The sequence below is a fragment of the Triplophysa dalaica genome, chromosome 8 (genome assembly GCF_015846415.1).
Source record: "Triplophysa dalaica isolate WHDGS20190420 chromosome 8, ASM1584641v1, whole genome shotgun sequence".
NCBI classification, from domain to species: Eukaryota; Metazoa; Chordata; class Actinopteri; order Cypriniformes; family Nemacheilidae; genus Triplophysa; species Triplophysa dalaica.
The window spans coordinates 21,502,036-21,521,301 of record NC_079549.1 but is presented as its reverse complement, the minus strand read 5'-3'; the positions used below and the strand labels follow the sequence as shown (position 1 = coordinate 21,521,301).

The 19,266-nt window shown below is 37.3% G+C and overlaps 1 protein-coding gene across 1 annotated transcript in view; it reads right to left on the bottom strand.

Annotated features, from left to right (window-relative positions):
* itprid2 (ITPR interacting domain containing 2) overlaps positions 1-19,266 on the bottom strand; it is a 36,411-nt gene that overhangs the window by 8,613 nt on the left and 8,532 nt on the right. The window contains 10 exon segments of the mRNA XM_056755071.1: positions 95-183; positions 1,236-1,296; positions 1,920-2,584; positions 5,164-5,372; positions 6,490-6,588; positions 6,670-6,712; positions 8,569-8,622; positions 10,055-10,104; positions 12,170-12,212; positions 12,828-13,026. Coding sequence (XP_056611049.1) covers positions 95-183; positions 1,236-1,296; positions 1,920-2,584; positions 5,164-5,372; positions 6,490-6,588; positions 6,670-6,712; positions 8,569-8,622; positions 10,055-10,104; positions 12,170-12,212; positions 12,828-12,984 — 1,470 coding nt within the window. The 5' untranslated portion in view covers positions 12,985-13,026.

Here is a 19,266-nt window from a genome sequence, read left to right as displayed (position 1 = left end):
AATTGTATTATTAGAATACCAAAACATCCCGAGTAAATCTCCTGTTTTTTATATTCATACATTTCGAAGAGCCCAGATGACTACAGACACACACCTTTAGATGAGTCCCCGAACCATCTGTGGATGGGTCCTCTGCAAACCCACTGCTATCTGATTGCTGACTAGTGGTCCTTAAAAAACGTTCTGTAAAGAAAACCAAACAGTGGTCACCAAAAGCGAGTTAAATTGAGTGTCAAAATTGGTTAATATAATTGTAGCTCATAGCACATTGTTAAGGTTAAATGATTAAAAAATGGTATTATTAAAATACGTTTATTCAGTAAAATCCTGCTTTTTATTGCAGGTGTAATGGAGGCATAAAATGAAGTGGGACTACTTTTCTAAGTGTATGAACTTCTTGTTGTTATTATACCGTTGCGGTTGGATTTTGCTCCACATAAACAAACTGTCTCTGGTATCCATGTGTATGTCATGACAGAGAAGCGGGAAAACACAAATCGTGTTGAAGTCTTGTGTCTATATTTTTCAAACAGTGTGTATTTTATTGCCTGGTGTTTTTATTCCCACTGAAAGTGCCTCACTATTACTGAAAATATGCTGTCAATACACTATTCTGGAACATTCCAGAGGCTATTTAAGGTGAATGTTTACATAATTGCACCACAAGAGGGCAGACTTCAGCCATAACACAACAAAGTCCTCTGGAGCTCTTTGGGGAAGGGCCATAAGACCAGCGAGATAAAACATCACAGCTATGTCAAGTGTTTGCAGGAGAAATTTGTTCTTCTTTGTTGCTGAAAAAAGTTTCTGTTTTGTTTTAAGGAAGATCATCCTTATTTGATCATGATTTTTTTCTGGGGGGGAACATGCTTTGAACGCCAGAACATATCAAAATTCAACTTAAAGGCTTTGTTAAAGTTCTGGGGCACTATTGACTACCATATAAATTTTTCCCCTAATATAATAGTCAAAATGTTCCCGAACGATTTGGGTACAAACATTCAAACAACTATTTTTCATTTTTGGGTGAACTATTAAACTTCTAAGTACTCGCACCTACGGAGTTCCATTTCAACTGAAGAGAAAAGTCACCTACATGCTCAATGACCTGTGGGTGGGTCAACTGACAGCAAATGATCATTTTATGCGAATTAACCCTTTAAGAGGTACTTTAAAAAGATCTAAATTCAGGATCTCAGCGTTCTGATGTCATTATTATTGACAGACAGACTCACCACTGCCGGGTCCGGACATCCCTCCAGGTACAGGCAGACCTTCATCCTCATTACTTTGTAACTGCGGAGATCAAACAAATAAATTGCAGTTCACTCTTTACACAAACCGTCAAATAAATCACGGGAGTGACAACTGCATTCTTGAACTCAATGCACTTCTGAAGAATGTTGTTGTCACTTTAAAAACATATTTGTTGTCTCTTTGGCCTTAGAGAACAGAACATAGAAAACGTATACTTTTATATAAAAGTTTATAAAGGTCTCATGCATTAAAATGAGTTAATGCAATAGCTAACATAAACTAACAACAAACTATAACTGTTAAAGCAGTTCTTCATCTTTTCTATTGTAATAAGATAGGTTTGATTTTGAAAATACCATTAAGATAAATAAATGACATAAAAGAATTGTTCCCTTTTAGTTCAAGTTATTTAATGTAGTTAACAAATAGAAAACTATTTCCAGCACATACTCTCAGCGCTCCTTGTTCCAGCGTTCACTTATTTTTAGCTTTACATGTCACGACCCTCCACTGTTTTTACAACAAAGAACAAAAAACAACTTTCGAGAGAAAATGTTTGAGAGCAGCTCAGAGATGATTGTCAGCGTGAGAACCGGACGAGGGAAAGCTCGGGAGGCTTATTGTGGTAAGAACACTTAAACGTAAGTTAGAATGATCCCTACCTCCTCCATTTCAAAAGAGTCTCTGGGCTGACTGAGTAGGTGGGCCATGTGCGGGTTGGGCAGCAGGTTTGGCTGGTCTTTGTCTGGGGTGGAAGTGATGGTTTTTTGGTGTCCTTGCTCTTCAAGGGTCTCTTTTGAGAGGTCACTCTCATCATTTGCCCGACTGATGCTCACCAGGACCGGAGAATCTGGCATGTCTTTGTCCACAACCGATATCTCGGAAGAATGCGAGTGGGAGTGGTCACCGTTCATTACAGGTCCAATTATGTCTCCATTAAAGGAAATTTCCGTCATAACTTGCTGGGCCTCCTCGGTCACAGTGGGCAGAGAAGAATCTTTTCTTCTGAAGGTTTTCTGCTGCGCTTTCTGCTCCGCATCCATTAGCTTGTCTCGTAAACTGGGGTTCGCGCCCTCTTCAACGTCAGACAATGAAAGCTGTTTGGCGTCTGCTTCAGTTGAAGGAGCCAACAAGTTGTGTTTCGTAATGGTCCGTTTCAGGATCTTGACTGCATTTAGAGCAGAGTTTTTTCTTTTTAGCGGGGAAGGGATTTTGGTCTCTAGGTCACCGTTGCCGATTTTTTCCGTGGGTCTTCCGGACACCTGGGAGTAGATCTCGGAGAACACGTTCGCCACGGTGGCCAAAACTTCGGTCTGGCGGAAACGACCTGCAGAAGGAGTAGAGCATTAGTTTTTTCATACAAACAACTCAAACAAACTTGTTAAAATGATTTTGTCAAATAAGCTTAACCTAAGGCGCCTAATAAAAAGTGTAAATCAAAAATAATGCAGAACAGTTCTTATCTTCTTATATACCTTTAAATGTGGGATATATTAACCCCCCTCCAAAATAAATTTGACATTTACATTTACCCATATGTTGTTCAAAACGCCTAAATGGCTTTTTCAGTGGAATACAAAAATATATATATCAAAATCATACAATGGAAGTCAATGAGGGCCTATGGTGTTTGGTGTTCAAGAGACCAAAGAAAGTCATACAGGTTTGGAATGACCTGATTCTAAGTAAATGATGAAAGGAACCTTTTGGGTGAACTATTTAACATTACACAACAAAGAAGCAAACCAATGACATTTATTTAGAAGATATATGCCATGAACACACTTCAAAAACAAATAGCACGAAAGGTTTCAAATAATTAGAAAATGAATCTACAATTAAAAAATCAACTCACTTGCTCGTTAAACTGCAGATTATCAAATCTTTCTCAAAAAAGAGCCATGCAATGCGATGCTAAACATTGTTCAAAATACAAAGCGATGCATAATCCTGCAAAAAGCACTCCAAGGCTTGTAAACTTTTATGCGACGGGACGCTTCATATCAGCAGTAAATACGCCTTTGCTATGACTAACAAAGAGGAAAAAGGATTTGACAATTCTTCATGCATGTAAGGGAATGATAACAAGTGATAACAAGCAAGTCATGCATGTTGCTCCGAAATCAATAGTCCTCATTTATCTCTTGCAATGCAGTCAGCCGTATGAGTCAGCGCTCAGGAACGACTCGCAGGATATGAGCCAGAAACAGAAAAGAGGAACAGAGAGCATGCTTTTCTGTGAAAGAGGGACATGCATATCCTATTCAGGATCACAGCCCCCACAGAGCAGCATGTGGGGAGGTAGAGGCACGTGTTATGTAACAAAAGTCAACAAGACATGGGAGAGCTAGTCTACAGGATGCCTCGCGGCAACGTTGATGACACTTATATAGTTAAATACAACTCTTGGTCAATATGTCCGTTCGGCAACGGTGTCTAACACACCTGTGGCTGTCATTGATTTGTAAATATGAATTGCTTTATTGATTATAATTAACTGTTATTACAGACAGATCAATTGAATGACTATTTGAAAAACATATTTACTTAAAGATGTTTACTTTTTTGAGTGAAATTGAAGCTGCAATTTATGTTTGCTTCTACATCGCCATCTCTGTTTGAAACATAAAATTGCAGGTTATTTACATAGATTTTTTTTTCAAATGGCATCAAACTTACATTAACCGCAAAATCGTAAAAAGTCAATATTATAAGCTTATCTTTTTTTTATCTTTTATTTAATATTTTTATTAATTTAAGGTAAGCATATTTTTATGTAATTACTCAATATTAGATTTTTGTAGATTTCTACCAACAACAAAAAATTACTGATCGCAGCTTTGAAGAAAAGAAGAAATGAAAACAAATGAACCCCTATTTCTCCAGTGAAGACCCTATCTGACCCAATGTTTCTCTATAGCCAAATGGATATTCCAAGTCTTCATAGAGCTCTCTTAGCTCTTAGGAACAAATTATTCCTAATTCATGGTTAAACAAGTCAGCAGCAGACCCACAGCCTCATACTAAAAACTAAGCAACAAAGCTAAAACCACCGCCGTACGCTTACGGTCTTACAAAACAGGCCTCATTACAGACTTCACACGTCCTTACCCGGGCTCTTCCTGTTCAGCTGCTTTGTTGTGGCTCTATGAAAATTATGCTAATGTAGGCCAACACACAAGTTGGCACAAAGCTGGTGCACAAGGCGAACCCCGACGTGAGCGGATAGCAGAATCAGCTCTTCTAAACCACGGCCTGCTTGTCAACTTCTCTCGCCTTCAGTCTCCTTTCTTTGCCTCGCGGTAGACAATGGCCGCGTTGTGCTCGTTTTCTATCGAGCGGAGTCTGAATGTCCTTTACGCTTAGAGTCGGGAGCTCTGTGTTTGGAGCGAGTAACCAAGAATTGAAGGACGAATACCAAATTTTGGATTATCGTTTTAAAATGTGTTCTTTAACATGAAGACTTTATGTCTAGGCTCTTCTACTTTGTAAATTTCCTTGCTGGTTTGCTTAGGCAACGATCAAACGAGTTTTAACAACGTTTTTGGGGTGCATCGACAATTTTGACATTTTACTAAAAAATAATAGGGACAAACCATTTCTTAATTGGAAGAACATATAAACGAATAAATTGATAATAAGTCCAAGAACGTGAATTCAAGAAATTAAGAGTGTAAGTTTTGATTTTACATCGATTTAATAGTCATCATTTTACATGACCTGCTAAGTACTAAGAAGATGAACTTTCTAAATGGTTTACACACCGGCATTCATTTATAAGTCTCTCCGTTTTTTTCTTATTAGTTCAATCACTATTTGAACATGCACAGACACAGAAGTATGATATGTGAAGCGTGTTGATACTATCACATGTCTGGGATGGTGTTGACAGGGCATTTGACATACTTGTCAGGGCGTAGTTTGGGTTCTCTAGCTCCATACGTTGAATCTGGGCTCCCAGGTAAACTTTGATGTCGATACCCTTGGCACCAGACGAGGAATTGAAGAAACGAGAAGGGATTTTTGAGGCTATGTCTGGCTCCTCCCGGCCGAAACCGAGGTTGTAAAGAACTTCTTCTGGATCTTCCTCATACAGGTCCAGCAATTCTGAAACACTTCAGGGGAACAAACATCTATAAGCAAACATCTGCATCAACTTCAACAGCCACCAAATGTTTGCCTAAGCATTGCGTCACTGCAAACAGATCTCTTTAAACAATTTCACCTGCATACTTTAGTGCTCAAATTTAACTAAAATATTTCCACACCAAATCACTTGAGGCAGCTGGATTGTATTAAGACCATATCACGCAAAGTGATATTTGCAAAATAAACCGAGACAGGATACCGCTTCTTAGATAATGATTTAAATGTTAACAGACTTTTTAAAGGGAAATTGTTTAACAAAAAAGACCAAAAACTAGTATTTTAGATTAAACAGATTTCTTTAGTTACCATGGTGGGGTTAGGGGATTGGCAACAGTTTTGCTTTTTTCTAATAATTGCACGTTTTTGAACAATTCACATTATACGAATTCATAACAAATTAGCAACCTTGTAAAATAGTTACAGTATGAACTCCAGAAAGTTAGATTTTTATAAATATTAAATAATGTACGCAAAACTACCTGACAACCAATTTATGGTCTTTTGTTTTGTCACAATAAAAACAAAATAAATTTCACCTTAAATTATTATCAAAAGCCATTTAATAATCTGAAAACTGACCATTCAGAATACTGTTTTAGAGAGAGCCGTGTAATAAATATATGTGAACCTATATTTTTACTACATTTTAAATCAATCAAATGAGATTTGTGCCAAAAATGTGCATTATCAATGGAGAAAGTGATCAGCAGATATTGAAACAAACACGTTTTTGTTAACCGGTCAAAAACATCAAATAAACTGATAAAGAAGCTTGGTTGATACAGAAATCTATCACTAAAGCCCAAGTGACACAGAGGAGGTTCGAGGCGGGTTGTTTTTGTTTCGGCCAATGGGATGCTCATGGAAAGCTTCTAGTGTGAATTTTGTAAATAGTGAATAAGGGCTTCAAACAAAACGCAGTATTGCAGTATGAATGAATCCGGCATTAATCAAACCACAAAATAGTCTAAACAGACGTGTAAAATGAGCAAAAACCTCCTTATCTGTTGAGCTGTAGCTGCTGCACAAGATTGCAGAATTTTTATGTGCTAATTACATCAGTACATGAGGGACGTAAAGTACCTGGACACCGTGGTGCTGCTTTTTGCTGAGCCTGTGGAGTTCATGCTTCGGCCCTTCTGCTTAAACTGGCTCCTTCTGGCCTTGGCTTGCAGTTCATAGCTGAGGATAAAGAACAGAGATTTAGCTGTGGACAGACCAAAGCCGTAGGATATGGGAATATTTTGGAGTATTTGGAGTTACCCATTGGCCTCTGGTTGTGGGCTGCTGTTCTGGAGATGATTGGCTGTGGAAGGAAAAACAGAAAGAGAATTAGTTAAGCGTACTGGATTCCTCCCTCATTTGACACACAATTCCACCGGAGTTAGAAAAAAGTAAGTGACCTTTGTCAAGGTCCATCTGGTGTAATTATTTTATTTTATTAAAGGGATTTTAAAGTCATTTGACCCATGTCATACTATAACTCATACCTCTGAGCAACAGCTATGATTAGAGGATAAAGAAAAGTGTATGCTTATGGCACGTTTTCAAGTCATCATTTTCATTTTAAGTATCGCAATAAATACCGTACGGTGGACTTAATGTCGAGGTATTTCCGTACAGTGAGATTTTGATATTGGTACATACCTAGTGCAAGGACAAACTAAAACTTAATTTAGTAGGGTTTAGCACAAAAATATTATAAAAAAATTATAATAAGAGTTTTTTTACAGTCCTAGTGGAGTTATCAATGCAAAGGTTGTGGGTTCAATTCCCAAGGAACAGAGGTACTGATGAAATATGTGTTGGATGCACTGTAAAAGTAATTTAATTATTTAAAAATAAAAAATTCTTAAAATAAATAATGCAATAATTTGCCATTTCTTAGAAAACAATATTAATAACTTTGTGGTTAAAACTAACGATGAAAGAAATGAAAAATGATATTTCGCAGTACTGGAATTCTTTCCCAAGCTGGCTTGGCAAGTGGACGTCACGACAGCGTTAATATCCGAAAGCAATTTCGCCGAACATCATTCACTCCTGAATACCAATTGTGGAACATTTCCTCTCATCACTTAGCACACAATGACGGAATTATAAGCACCGACATCCAAACCCGCCCAACGATTTGCGCTATAAATCACATTAGACACCAGGTTTTAGTTCACTGAGGATAAAAGGACATTGACCAGAGCCTTTCTAGGCTGAAGTGCTCTGCACCATTGCAGGCATGCGAGATGCACACGTCCTTTAGCCTCAGGTAAAACACTCAAGCAAATATTTTCGCAGAGAAATACAATTCCCACAACTGGTGTTGCCTGATTCCTGCTATGCAGTCAGGTGATTGGGGTTGAGCCACTCAGAGGAACTAGTCTCGACTCGCCACGATGCACAAAAACAAGTTGAAGAAAGTTGTCTGAGAACACCGACATAAGAGTTTTTAAAGAAAGTTGCCGGGTCATTGATGGTCTAAACATTTCATTATAAAACAGAAAAAATATATAAACTACTTTATTATAAAATACAGGTTTCAAGAGGACACACACAAGCTTACAAATTTTTTTGCAAGCATTTTTAAAACGTTATTAACGTCGATTTTTCATTGCTGCTTATTAAAAGTAATGAAAAAAGTAGGTCAAAGTTACTTAACCAAATCAAATACTCAGCATTACATCTTATCTGAGCACAAGTGCCTGTAAGCAAATATCTGACAGCTGTTACAGTAAAGACCTTGTTGAGCTAAAAATGCATTTCAATTGTTAAATCTTTTCTATCCCACTTCACTACAGCTTAGCCTGCTCACCATGCGTGCAGAGAAGTGCTTTGATGTGCCAAGACAAATATTTTATCCTGAGTATCACATGCGTCGGCATGTTGCTTTGCGTTTGTGTGTGAACTCAAGATGGCACGTAATTCAAGAGAAAATAAAGCAGTCAAAAAAACGCTATAGTCCCACAAGTCTTTAAAGAACAAAATAAACATATGACGAAATTAACGTAAGCCAGTCAGCCGTCATTCTTGTTTGAGTTGACACTGACAGATCATTAACCTTTAAGAATCTACGTGGAATACTCAGAATGCTTTGGCGCAGTTGTCACAAAGCAGCACACTTGAGTGCAATTACGTATAACAGAAAGTGAGAGAAAGAGGAGAACTTACCCTCGGCTCCCAGGGAGAGGTCATCTTCAAAACTGCAGCCATTCTTTAACAGTCCTGGAAAGTCCATAGAAAATCTTTCAGATAACAGTTTACACTGAGCCATCGTGATAAACAGGTGATCATTTCCCATTTTCTTCTCCATAAAGTCACTTGAAGACAAATGCGACAATCCAAGCAGCCCTCCGGAGCCCGACTGAGGCATTTGCTTGCACGCAACTTGGAGGTTAAAGGTAAATATTTACACACTTTGCTGCAATAACCTGTGAAGTTATTACAAAGACTGCCGATCAAGTTTCTGATGACTAGCGGCATAACTAAAACGCATACTGATGCTCTTGGCTTTGGTCCCGTTTAGTATCAAGCTCTGAGGAAACGTTGATCTAATCGGACGGCCACTTGTTTTTGTCCGAGTGAGTGTGTGTGGGGGTCTATTATTGGCCCCGAGAGTGTACAAGTGTGTGTGAGGTAATATCCATGTGTCCTGTACCACTGTGCAGTACGAGAGATCTTGCTCCAAAGTTCACAAGGAGTGGTGGAGAGAAGAATTATCCAGAAGTTGAGGTACTATTTACAGTAAAAACTATCCCAGACGAGTGCAGTTAAAGAAACAGTTCACACGCAAATGAAATTCGTCAGTATTTACTCACCTACATGATATATTTTTATATTTCAAAAGAATTGTTAGGAAGCTTTTGTTGTCCAACAACACTTAGTTGTTAGTTTGAATCTGAAAGCATTTGTTTCAAAACTATCGTGTTTTACTTTTTTGCATTTGGCCGATTCTTTTATCGAAACCGACTCGATAAGTCGATTTTTTTGTTCCCTGGGAATCAAACCCACAACCCTTGCATTGGTAACGCAATGCGTCACCAGTAACATATGTAAAAGTGAATCATGACAAACCAATACTAGCCAAATGCAATGTCCCAATTCTAATTTATGGATGTGAAAGCGTGAACTAAATTTGAACTTTGGGAGGAGGAGAGAAAATAAAGAACGTATAAATCACCTAATTATTTCTCACACTGAAGTCATAAAACTACTTTTATGATGCGTTTTGTCCATCTGAAAAGTCTACGTACGGGAAAGCTGTGTGACAATTCCTTACAACAACAAATGGGTTTAAAAGGACACATGGGTGAGTAAACATGAATTAAACCTTTCCTAATAATACACATACATCTGTGAGACGTCTATTAGATTCACATTTGTAAGACGTATTTTTTTATTGTTTGCTCATCTGCAAAATGTCTTGGAGACAATTCCTGTCAGATGTCATCTAGAAGATGTCTGTAAGATGTTTATAATTGAGAAAGTATGTAAAACCGCTCTTTCTAAGACATTTCTAAGATGTTTTCCAGATCATCAGCAGACACCTTACAAACGCACCTGTGCTATCTGGGTTTAATCTCAAATATGGACTTTATGTATAGAGCTCATATTAGACATACGTAAAAACATTTTGGTCTGAGGAACATGAACTTACCTTTGAACGGACTGGTGCTCTGTTCATCCAAAGACGACCCAAGTGGAGTCCTGTTGACAGATGAAAACATTAGGTCCTTCACTCTATTTCTGTCCCTAAAAAACTACTCAAGGAAAAACACACAAAGACTTTGCCATGTTGCTTAGTTCTGTGAACCTATCATACAGAATGGTAGGTTCTGTATGATATGCACTCCAACGTGCGCAAATGCACTCCAACGTGCGCTATCTTTCATGGCCTCAACACTTACATAACATCGTCTCCAAACCGTCCTGCTACTTTCATCTAGACACCTGGAAACTCGAATGCCGTGAGAAATAAACACACCGTGAAATGACGATCGCTAAGAATAGCTCACGCGTTGCCTGCATTACACAACGGCAGCAGAACCGACACCAAGGTCTTTACCCTCCGGATATCCAGCAAACTCGACAGCAAGACACTTACATTTCCTGTAAGTTTAAAGGAGGATATCTGTTCAGTGTGTGTGTTTAATGATAATGAGCAGGAATTGGGAATAAGGACAAAAGTGGCACGAGGTATTTTTATTGACCTAGCGTGTGGCGCGCGAAACTCAAACACTACATCTGTCGCTCATCACGAGTTCAGTGGGGAATTTACGATGGATCTCAAATGTCTCAGATTAAGATCACCCATAAAGGAAAATTCTGTCAATATTTATTTGCACTAATAATATTCTGTATGCTGTGTTTATGTGGAACACAAACAGAGGAATTTTGATGTATATACACACTTGTACCACAGTTTGTGTGCTATAAGTTGTGTTCTTAGTGTCACAAACAAACACAAATTTATGTCATAAATCCTGTAGCTCTATTGGTAAAGCATTGTGTTAGCATCACAAAGGCTTTGGATAAAATCTTCTGCTAAATGCAAAAAAGTAAAAAATGTAAATTTTAATATTTATAAAAAAAGTATAAAATTTAGATTTTTCTTTATCCAGCATATTTAGAGTCAAAGCAAAAATTATTCAGACATCATTTTGATATTTTTTTACTAGAGGGTGCTGGACGCTGTAGTTCATTTACAGTATGTAAGTGAGGATGGCAAAATAAAGTGACATTTTATCCATAAAATTGTTAATTTAGTGGAATACTAGAACCAGTAAAATGGATAAAAATTTGGGACCAAATTATTGAGACCCTTTGACCTTACCATGTTTTAAAGTGTTTTTTCCTTAAATTGTTAATTCGACTTTTATACACCACATAATTAGTATTTTCACATTTTGTACAGCTGACAGCTATTCAATCCATTACATACCTTTCTATGAAAGTTATCTATCATCAAGATTAATTTGTTCTGACACAGTTTAACTCTTAGTTCTTGTTATATTTAATTACCATTTTCTAAACTATAGCGAATAAACTGTGATCATGTGAGAAATGTTGAAGGTGTCGGAATAAATTTTGTTTTGACTGAATCTGCTATGAAAGTATGTGCTGAGAAAAGATTAATGTTTTTAATTGAGAGTTACTTGTACTTTTTTAAATAAAAGGACATTTTTATCAAGACATTGTACTCCTTTAAGGAAATTTAGCAATAGTCTGCTCAAACAAACAAACATCCAAACGGTTCCCTTTAGATTGCGACCACATTGTTAAATGGAAGAGCAGGACATGCATGGGCAATTCTGCAATCTCTGTTTTTTTCCACATGGAAGGTTTATGTTGGTCATAAGGGACGTATATCTACAAAGTAAATCAATGACAACAGCTTTTTCCTCCTACGCTTCAGAGCGAAACAGTCGTACATCTTTAAAAAAACACAGACTGGCAGGCAGTTGAAGAATTCTCTGAGGAAAACTACAGCAACAGTCGGCCCAATTGGACCAAACCATGCCACCAAAAAAATCATTAATTCTCACAATCCTCTACTAACTCTGGGAAGATCGCTAGCCTGCCAACCTGTTGAGCTATTCACACTATTCTCTCAAATTTACTGCCCGTCACTGACACCGAAGCAGAGGACAGAGGACTGTTTGTCGCTATAAAAGCCTTCGGGAAATTTGTTTATTTAACAATTCACAGCGCGCACACAGATCTCACACCATTTGCGTTAGAAGTTCATAAACGGTGAGTTTATGCATCTTACCTGCAGTCTCTGAGCCAGCTTGCTATTTTGTTTGGAATAGGACCTGAGGGCAAAAAAAATGAGGATGAAAAATGAAGGCTATGAATAAACGCCTTGCATAATAAACAAATGAATTTCCTTTTAAAGCAAACAATAAACAGTAAGCAATATGTTAACCAACTGTGCTCTACGATTCTTCTTTCTCTTTGGCTGAGAATGAAGCCTGTAACAAACTTTCTTAACAGGTCTTTCTTGACTAGCATGAAGCTGAATCGAATGCTGTGCCAAGCACATAAACATCTCCAATCTTTCCCTGCTGTGTCCATTACAACTTTACGACTTCTAGTTCACCTTTCTTGCAGATAATCTAACCCCCCAAAGCTCACCAGCACCCGACAGAGGACTACGATACAGATAACTGAGATTAAGAGCATCCATAAAAAATAAAATTGTTTGCTACGAGGCTTGTATTATTGTAATCGATGTACCGCACAAGAGCCAGTGTGCATTTACATCAGGTTGAACTTCATAACGGACTGAAAACAAAAACATGAAGACATACAACTAAAATGGTCAAAGCTTTATCACTCATAGTATATAAGCTAAGAATTAACCTAGTACTCATCGACCATGACGACAAAACGAAAAGTGAGAAATCTTAACCCCAATAGATTTGTACCTGATTGTGAGGCTGCGGACGGTTTATCCTCCATAGGCTGGGCAGACAGCTGCTCCTCTGAGTCCTGATTCTGAGACCCAGAAGCCTGCCAGGAGTCTCGGCTCTGAGCCCAGGCCTTCCTTTTAATTCTGGCCGGGGGGGTCTCGCACTCCTCCATGTCCTTAGCTTGGAAGGGAAGCTACAGCGGGGGGCGGTTCACCTGCAGAGAGGGCCGGACTTTTAGTGTCGAGTAAAATGACAACGGCCACGGCCCCGAAATGAAACAGTGCTGTTTTGTGTCATGAAAAAAAGCAGACGTCTAGTGTCTTCCTCTAACCAACTCTGCAATAAAAGCTTAGCGCAGACACACCAGCACACACATCATTTGTTTATTTGAGAACTTCAAGAAGAGAAATGTACGAGCAGGTCTTTAATGCATCACCTGCATGCGAAATTACGGGTGTCGATGGAAAGCAGAGAGTTTGACAGGCCAGACGCCGGTACATTAAACAGTCTCCATTAGTTACATTAAACTGTCCCCATTTTATTTATAAAGAGAGCAGAAATAAGCCCACAGACAAAGATCTCGACACGCGTGCATTTATAAATGTGTGAAAAGTTCTAGGATTAAATCTGCATTTATTCATTTAACAGATGCTTTAACCCAAAGAGACTTGCAGATGCATTTTTCTTATATCGATAGTTCACCCAAAAATCTAAATTCTGTCATCATTTACTCACCCTTGTGTCACTTTACACCTGTATGACTTTCTTTTCTCTTCAGAACACAAAAGAAGTTATTTTGAAGAATGTCGTTACCTGGCACCCATTCACTCATTGGTTTTGTGGTTTTGTGTTCATTTTTCGATACAGACTTTCTTCAAAATATCTTCTTTAGTGTTCTGCAGAAAAAGAAAGTCCTACAGGTTTGTTACGACAAGAGGATTGGTAAATAATGAAATAAATGTCATTCCTGGCTGAATTGTCCCATTAAGAGCCAACAATAAGCACAGCAGACAATGCAACAATTACATAGCTAAACTAGGAGTAAATAGAATTAAAGAGTTTTCTTATTTAAATGAAATGTTACATTAAGTTAAAACAGCGATAACTTAATGATATGTTCATCGATTCATGAAACATAAAAACATTTTTTAAATATGCATACTATTTCTCAAACCTTTTTTTAGCTTTTCTCATGCTTCGAAAAATATATATAGAAAAATACTGGTATTGCCCAGCCTGTGTAACATTTACAAGCAAGCAAGCATCACGCATGTCACTTTCAAAATATTGAAATGTTTTCTCCTAATATTATGTGCAGAGACAAGTGACAACATGCTGTTCATATTATGGTCCAATTCTTATGAAGTGTGTGTGTGTGTCAGTGTTGTGGGTGGGGTTGGTTTGGGGGGTAAAGGGGGGTAAAGGGTTGGGGAATGTGAAGGGGGGACTTCGTTGGAATAGAAGGTTGTATCAAAAAGTAAAAAAAACAAGTTGAGCAGGAAATGTCTGTTTAGTTAAAAGATTGTGAGCTGGTGCAGAGTCATTTCCTGTTTTGAGATCTGGGACTTTTTGAAGGAACAGATGACTTTCACCAAATGGGATGGATCTATAATTCAGCATCTCCCACATATCGCACGCTGCTAATAATAGCACGCGACTATTTTCAGACTCATTTTCATAAGCAGAAACACTAATGAAAACACGATGAACCACAAGCACCACATAAGCCCGGTGAGTAAAAGGAAAGCGGTTAACCTTAGATAATATACCTGAATGAATAGAGAATATGACTGTTATAGTACACAAGACATTCATTATAACAACTATTACAAAACACACAAAATTACTTGATTCTGATCGGTCAGCTGTGACATTCAAAGATATGCTATTTTCTGATAACAACTGCCAAAACTAATAACACAGGGTCAGCCGGGTACTGTGAGTTATCTTGACCTTACAAATTATTTACTTAGAAATATATTTAAGCAAATATGGCTAATTAACAACGCATGTGAAAATTACAAATGTTTAAACCAAATTGCATGTCCTTGACTTGGCTTTAAGCCACTAGGAAACTTTTTTCCTCATGGAAGATTTGCATTAGTTACAAACGAGCTAAAAATATTTCAAATCATTTTTGGTGTTTAGTGGCAATAGCAAGCCTGTACATTGTGCCTTACATAAACACTGTGAGGCTTTTACACAACCACTTAGCAAATCAATTAATAAAAGCAGAAATATTGATTTGAGATTATAGTTTTATTATACTGTATCATGTGGTGATACTTTGAGAGACGTGGAGCTAGCAAAGCCATGCAAAAACGTTTTAGGCCCGGTTTCACAAACGGGGCTTAAGGCTAGTCCTAGACTATTATTAATATTTGAGATGTCTTAATTAATTTGTTAAAATTGATCAGTACCATTGTTTTGTCTATGTAAATGTACATCAGTAATGTGTTTTTCTAAAGCATTTTAATAAAATCAATTGAATTACTCTAATTCAATTAGATTTTAGTGATCATGCTTCAGAAACATCTTAGAATGTTGCGATTGACCAATCAGAATGAAGTATTACAGAGTAACATAAAATAATCTTTTAAAATTACCCCAAGTAAGCAAGCTCCGACATGAAAAACTATTAACAGCACTAAATCTACTCTAGTGTATCCCTTCCTGCGTACATTGTGTAAATCCACATCAGAGGATTTGTTATTTTTAGACTTGTACACGAGAAAAGCCCTTTTTACCCTTAAAAACTACTTTATTTATAACACACAATGATAAATTACGGCGGCACTCAAAAATACTTGCTCTATTGTCAAGCTAATTTACACATCAATTTAACAAAATGCCTGAGCCGCCAGACCGATCCAGGCTGGAACACTGTGTCCAATATCTATTTTTTGTAGCCCAATCAATGTGTTTGTTTAGAAAATTACAGTTCCCCTTTATGTCATGTAAAAAAGGGGTACCCCAAGGATCTATTTTAGCTCCTCTTTGTTTTCCACATTTATCAATGACTGCTGCTAATATACTGTACATCTGTATGCAGATGGAACAATCATCTATACTGCAGCTTAATCTATAAATGAATAGAATTGTTGAATGAATTTAATTTTATACAACATTCACTGTTACTGCTGAAATTGGTTTTAAATTAAAAAAGACAAAGTATATGATTTATAGTCTAACTAACTCTAAAAGAACAGATAAGAAGATTTCAAGAGTAGGGTCATATAAATTCTTGGGGGTATGGTTACATGAAAAACTTGCTTTTAATTTACACATTGATAACCTGTTGAAGAAGCTTAAACTAAAACTTGAGTTATTTTATTCAAAACTGCTTTCCCTTTGAGGCTAGGAGGAAACTAGTGGAGGCTACTTTTTTATCTGTAATTGATTATGGTGATCTATTCAGTGGTTTAAAGTAACGAATTACAAATTCTCAAATGACTGTACTTTAGTCATTTTTTTCAGGAATTGTAATTTTTTATGTAGTTTAAAAACAGTGTACATTTTTAGTGCTGTATCTTTTTCTGTGCTATTTTTCCTCACATTGTCGTCGCTACTTCATATGTTTAATTTTCATATGATTGGCTAAGGGGAATAATCATTCCCGTCACGTGACCCCGTCCACTCAAATCGCGCATGGAAAACTTGCGTCTCACAGATTTTTGAAGACAGCTGATGCCAATTTAGTTTAATCAAGGAGGAGGACGAAAGTGTGCGGCAGGCAGGGCGCATATCAAACGGCGGTTTTGCATGCTTGCACGTCACTGCGGTAAAGGGACACAATACGAAGGCTCGTACCAGAAATGGAGAAATATTGAGTTTGTGTTTCACTCCGTTCCCCAAGTGTCATCCAAATGGCTATATCATGAGGTAAAATTGTCCATCTTTCTCCAAAGTCTCAACATCAAGTGCTGTGATCTTATAAGTGAGTAGGGAAAATATGCGATTGGAACGCATGCGAAGCAGTTACTGTGCATTACCAGTTATTATGTTGTAATAACGTTACATTTCTTGCACAAATCGATTAAATAAGACGTCATTAATACATCGAAAGAAGGCGCAGGGATTACTTTTATGTTGTCACTATCTGTATTTTGAACTTTTAAAGACATGAACCTGTGGAATTGCATTTTATGAAAAACTATGGACCAGGTAAAAATCATTATTGTTCTGGCTAAGAAATAATGTCACATACATCTTGGATGGCTTGATGATGAGTAATTGATCATCGAGCTACTACAGATATGACTGTAAATGCTAATCCAATGCAAGTTAGGTAACACATTTTTTGCTTGCAGTATTTAAGGCTCTTATTTACTAATTTTTGCATTGTGGGATCTATTAAACGTGATTGAACAGTGTTGGAATTGCATAAATGGTCTTAACTGGAAAACTGACCTCATGATGACAGACAGAACAACACATTGAATGTTTATGTTGTCTGAGTTGTATTCAGTTATATGTTTTATCAGGACGGTATCTGTGTTTTGTTAAAAATAGCTATTTTCTATATAAATCTCCACATTTGATTATTAATAATTATTCATAATTAATTTAAAAAGACTACCTAAAAGTAACTAGTACTCGGAGTAAAAGTAAAAATTACTCTTCTCAAAAAATATTCAATTACTTTTTTAACACCAGTACTTTTACTTGTAATTGAGTACAATTTTACTAATGTAACAGTACTTTTATGCCCCCGGGCTTGGAATGATCTGCAAAGCATAGTCAAATTAGAGTCACTGCCATCTCTGGGTAAATGTCTTTTGCAGATCTGTTTTAAAGGAGTCTTTGTATGTGTTTTGCCTGATCTTACTTTTATTAATTGTCTTGTATTGTAATTGATTGTGGGTGTAATTTTATGTGCGGCCGTCTTGACCAGGTATACATTGAAGAATAGACTGTAAAGTCTCAATGGGATTTTCCACGTTAAATAAAGGATAAATAAACGTATATATAAAAGTAAATTATTAAATGTCACTCACTGGACACCTATTCACCTCAAGCTTGAGACGTTACCAAAAATGAGTCCAAACACGAGATTGTAACATGGCCAGTATAAACTGAAAAGTCATTTCATATGCAAAAACACGGTTCACAAATAATGCAACAGTTCCAATACAAAAGTGAGGCAGGTTGACAGATTTTATAAAGAGCCCACAGCAGCACACAAACAATTTGTGAGGACAACATGTTGTTTCGTCTCATAAACACAGAACCCATGCTCTCCTCTTCATTTTGGACCTGCAATTTGTAAACAGTGCAGACGGAGTTACTCTGCTTTAAATGGGTAAACTTGAAGAACATGGATGGGGAAAGCCAGCGAGTTAACATAAATAAGGGCTACTTAGAATCCTAAGGTATGCCGTCCATCCACCAATCACAGGAGAGATAAGGCATGCTAAGTGAGTCACGACTACAAATCCCAACCACACAAACAAGTCAAAGTGTAAACAGAACCTCAGATATCCAACTGCGACTTTGTTTTGAATCTTGTGTTTTATAAGTGCAGCTGGACGATATATTAAATATTCACGACGTGTTGGATTTTGCTGCCAATTTTCAACTAGCATGGGACGCTGAAGTTTTAAGGATAGAAGTATATTTAAGTATATAAAAGAATCAATCAAAAGTTACCTTCAAAACGATAAGCTTTTTTCCAACAGCTGTCGAGTGGAAACCTCATATCCGCATTTATTTTTTTCATTAAACATTACTTCTGGTCACCCCTAATGTTTTTTTGTTGGTTTTAGAAATATTTAACCAATAAAAAGTATGGAGAGCTTGTAAATGTTGACAACAAACAAATTATGTAAAAAGGTTCAGATTTTTATCTATATCTTGAAAAGGGGGTGCAATTCCTAAATGCCTACAGTGCGTGTTCTAAGGGGCGTCTACAAATTATGTATTTTTGTTTTGAAGAATAGAATAAAATAGCATGTCCTGAGTTCAACTAAATTACTATTTTAGCTCAAAACACGACAAGGGAGGAAAACAGGGATTTTAATAAACTTAATATCCCACTCAGCTCTGTTGTATGATCTTTCAATCTATGACAAATACCTAGAAGTCATCAGTAAATCCGTGAGCACCTCCTCTTCTCCTCCCACCCTACTGCTATCCTCAAAACCGCCAACAAAAGATCTGAAAATGTCTATTTTTAAACACTTCTAAAACACACGCTCTCACTATGACCTCTTTCTGTCTAAATGACGATGTCCCAGTTCCCACATCTCGCGCCAGATCTGACCGGTTCTTCGTCGTGTCCGTCCTCACGTCCCAAAGGTCATGAACAAAAACAGGCCTGGGTCAAAAAAGCAATAAACACAAACACGTCAAACCACATCCTAAGAAACATCCAACAATTATGAGTGATCCCGTCACAGATCTAGTAACCATATCCATTCCAAACAAGCCGATCGGGATATTCCTTTTAAAGTTA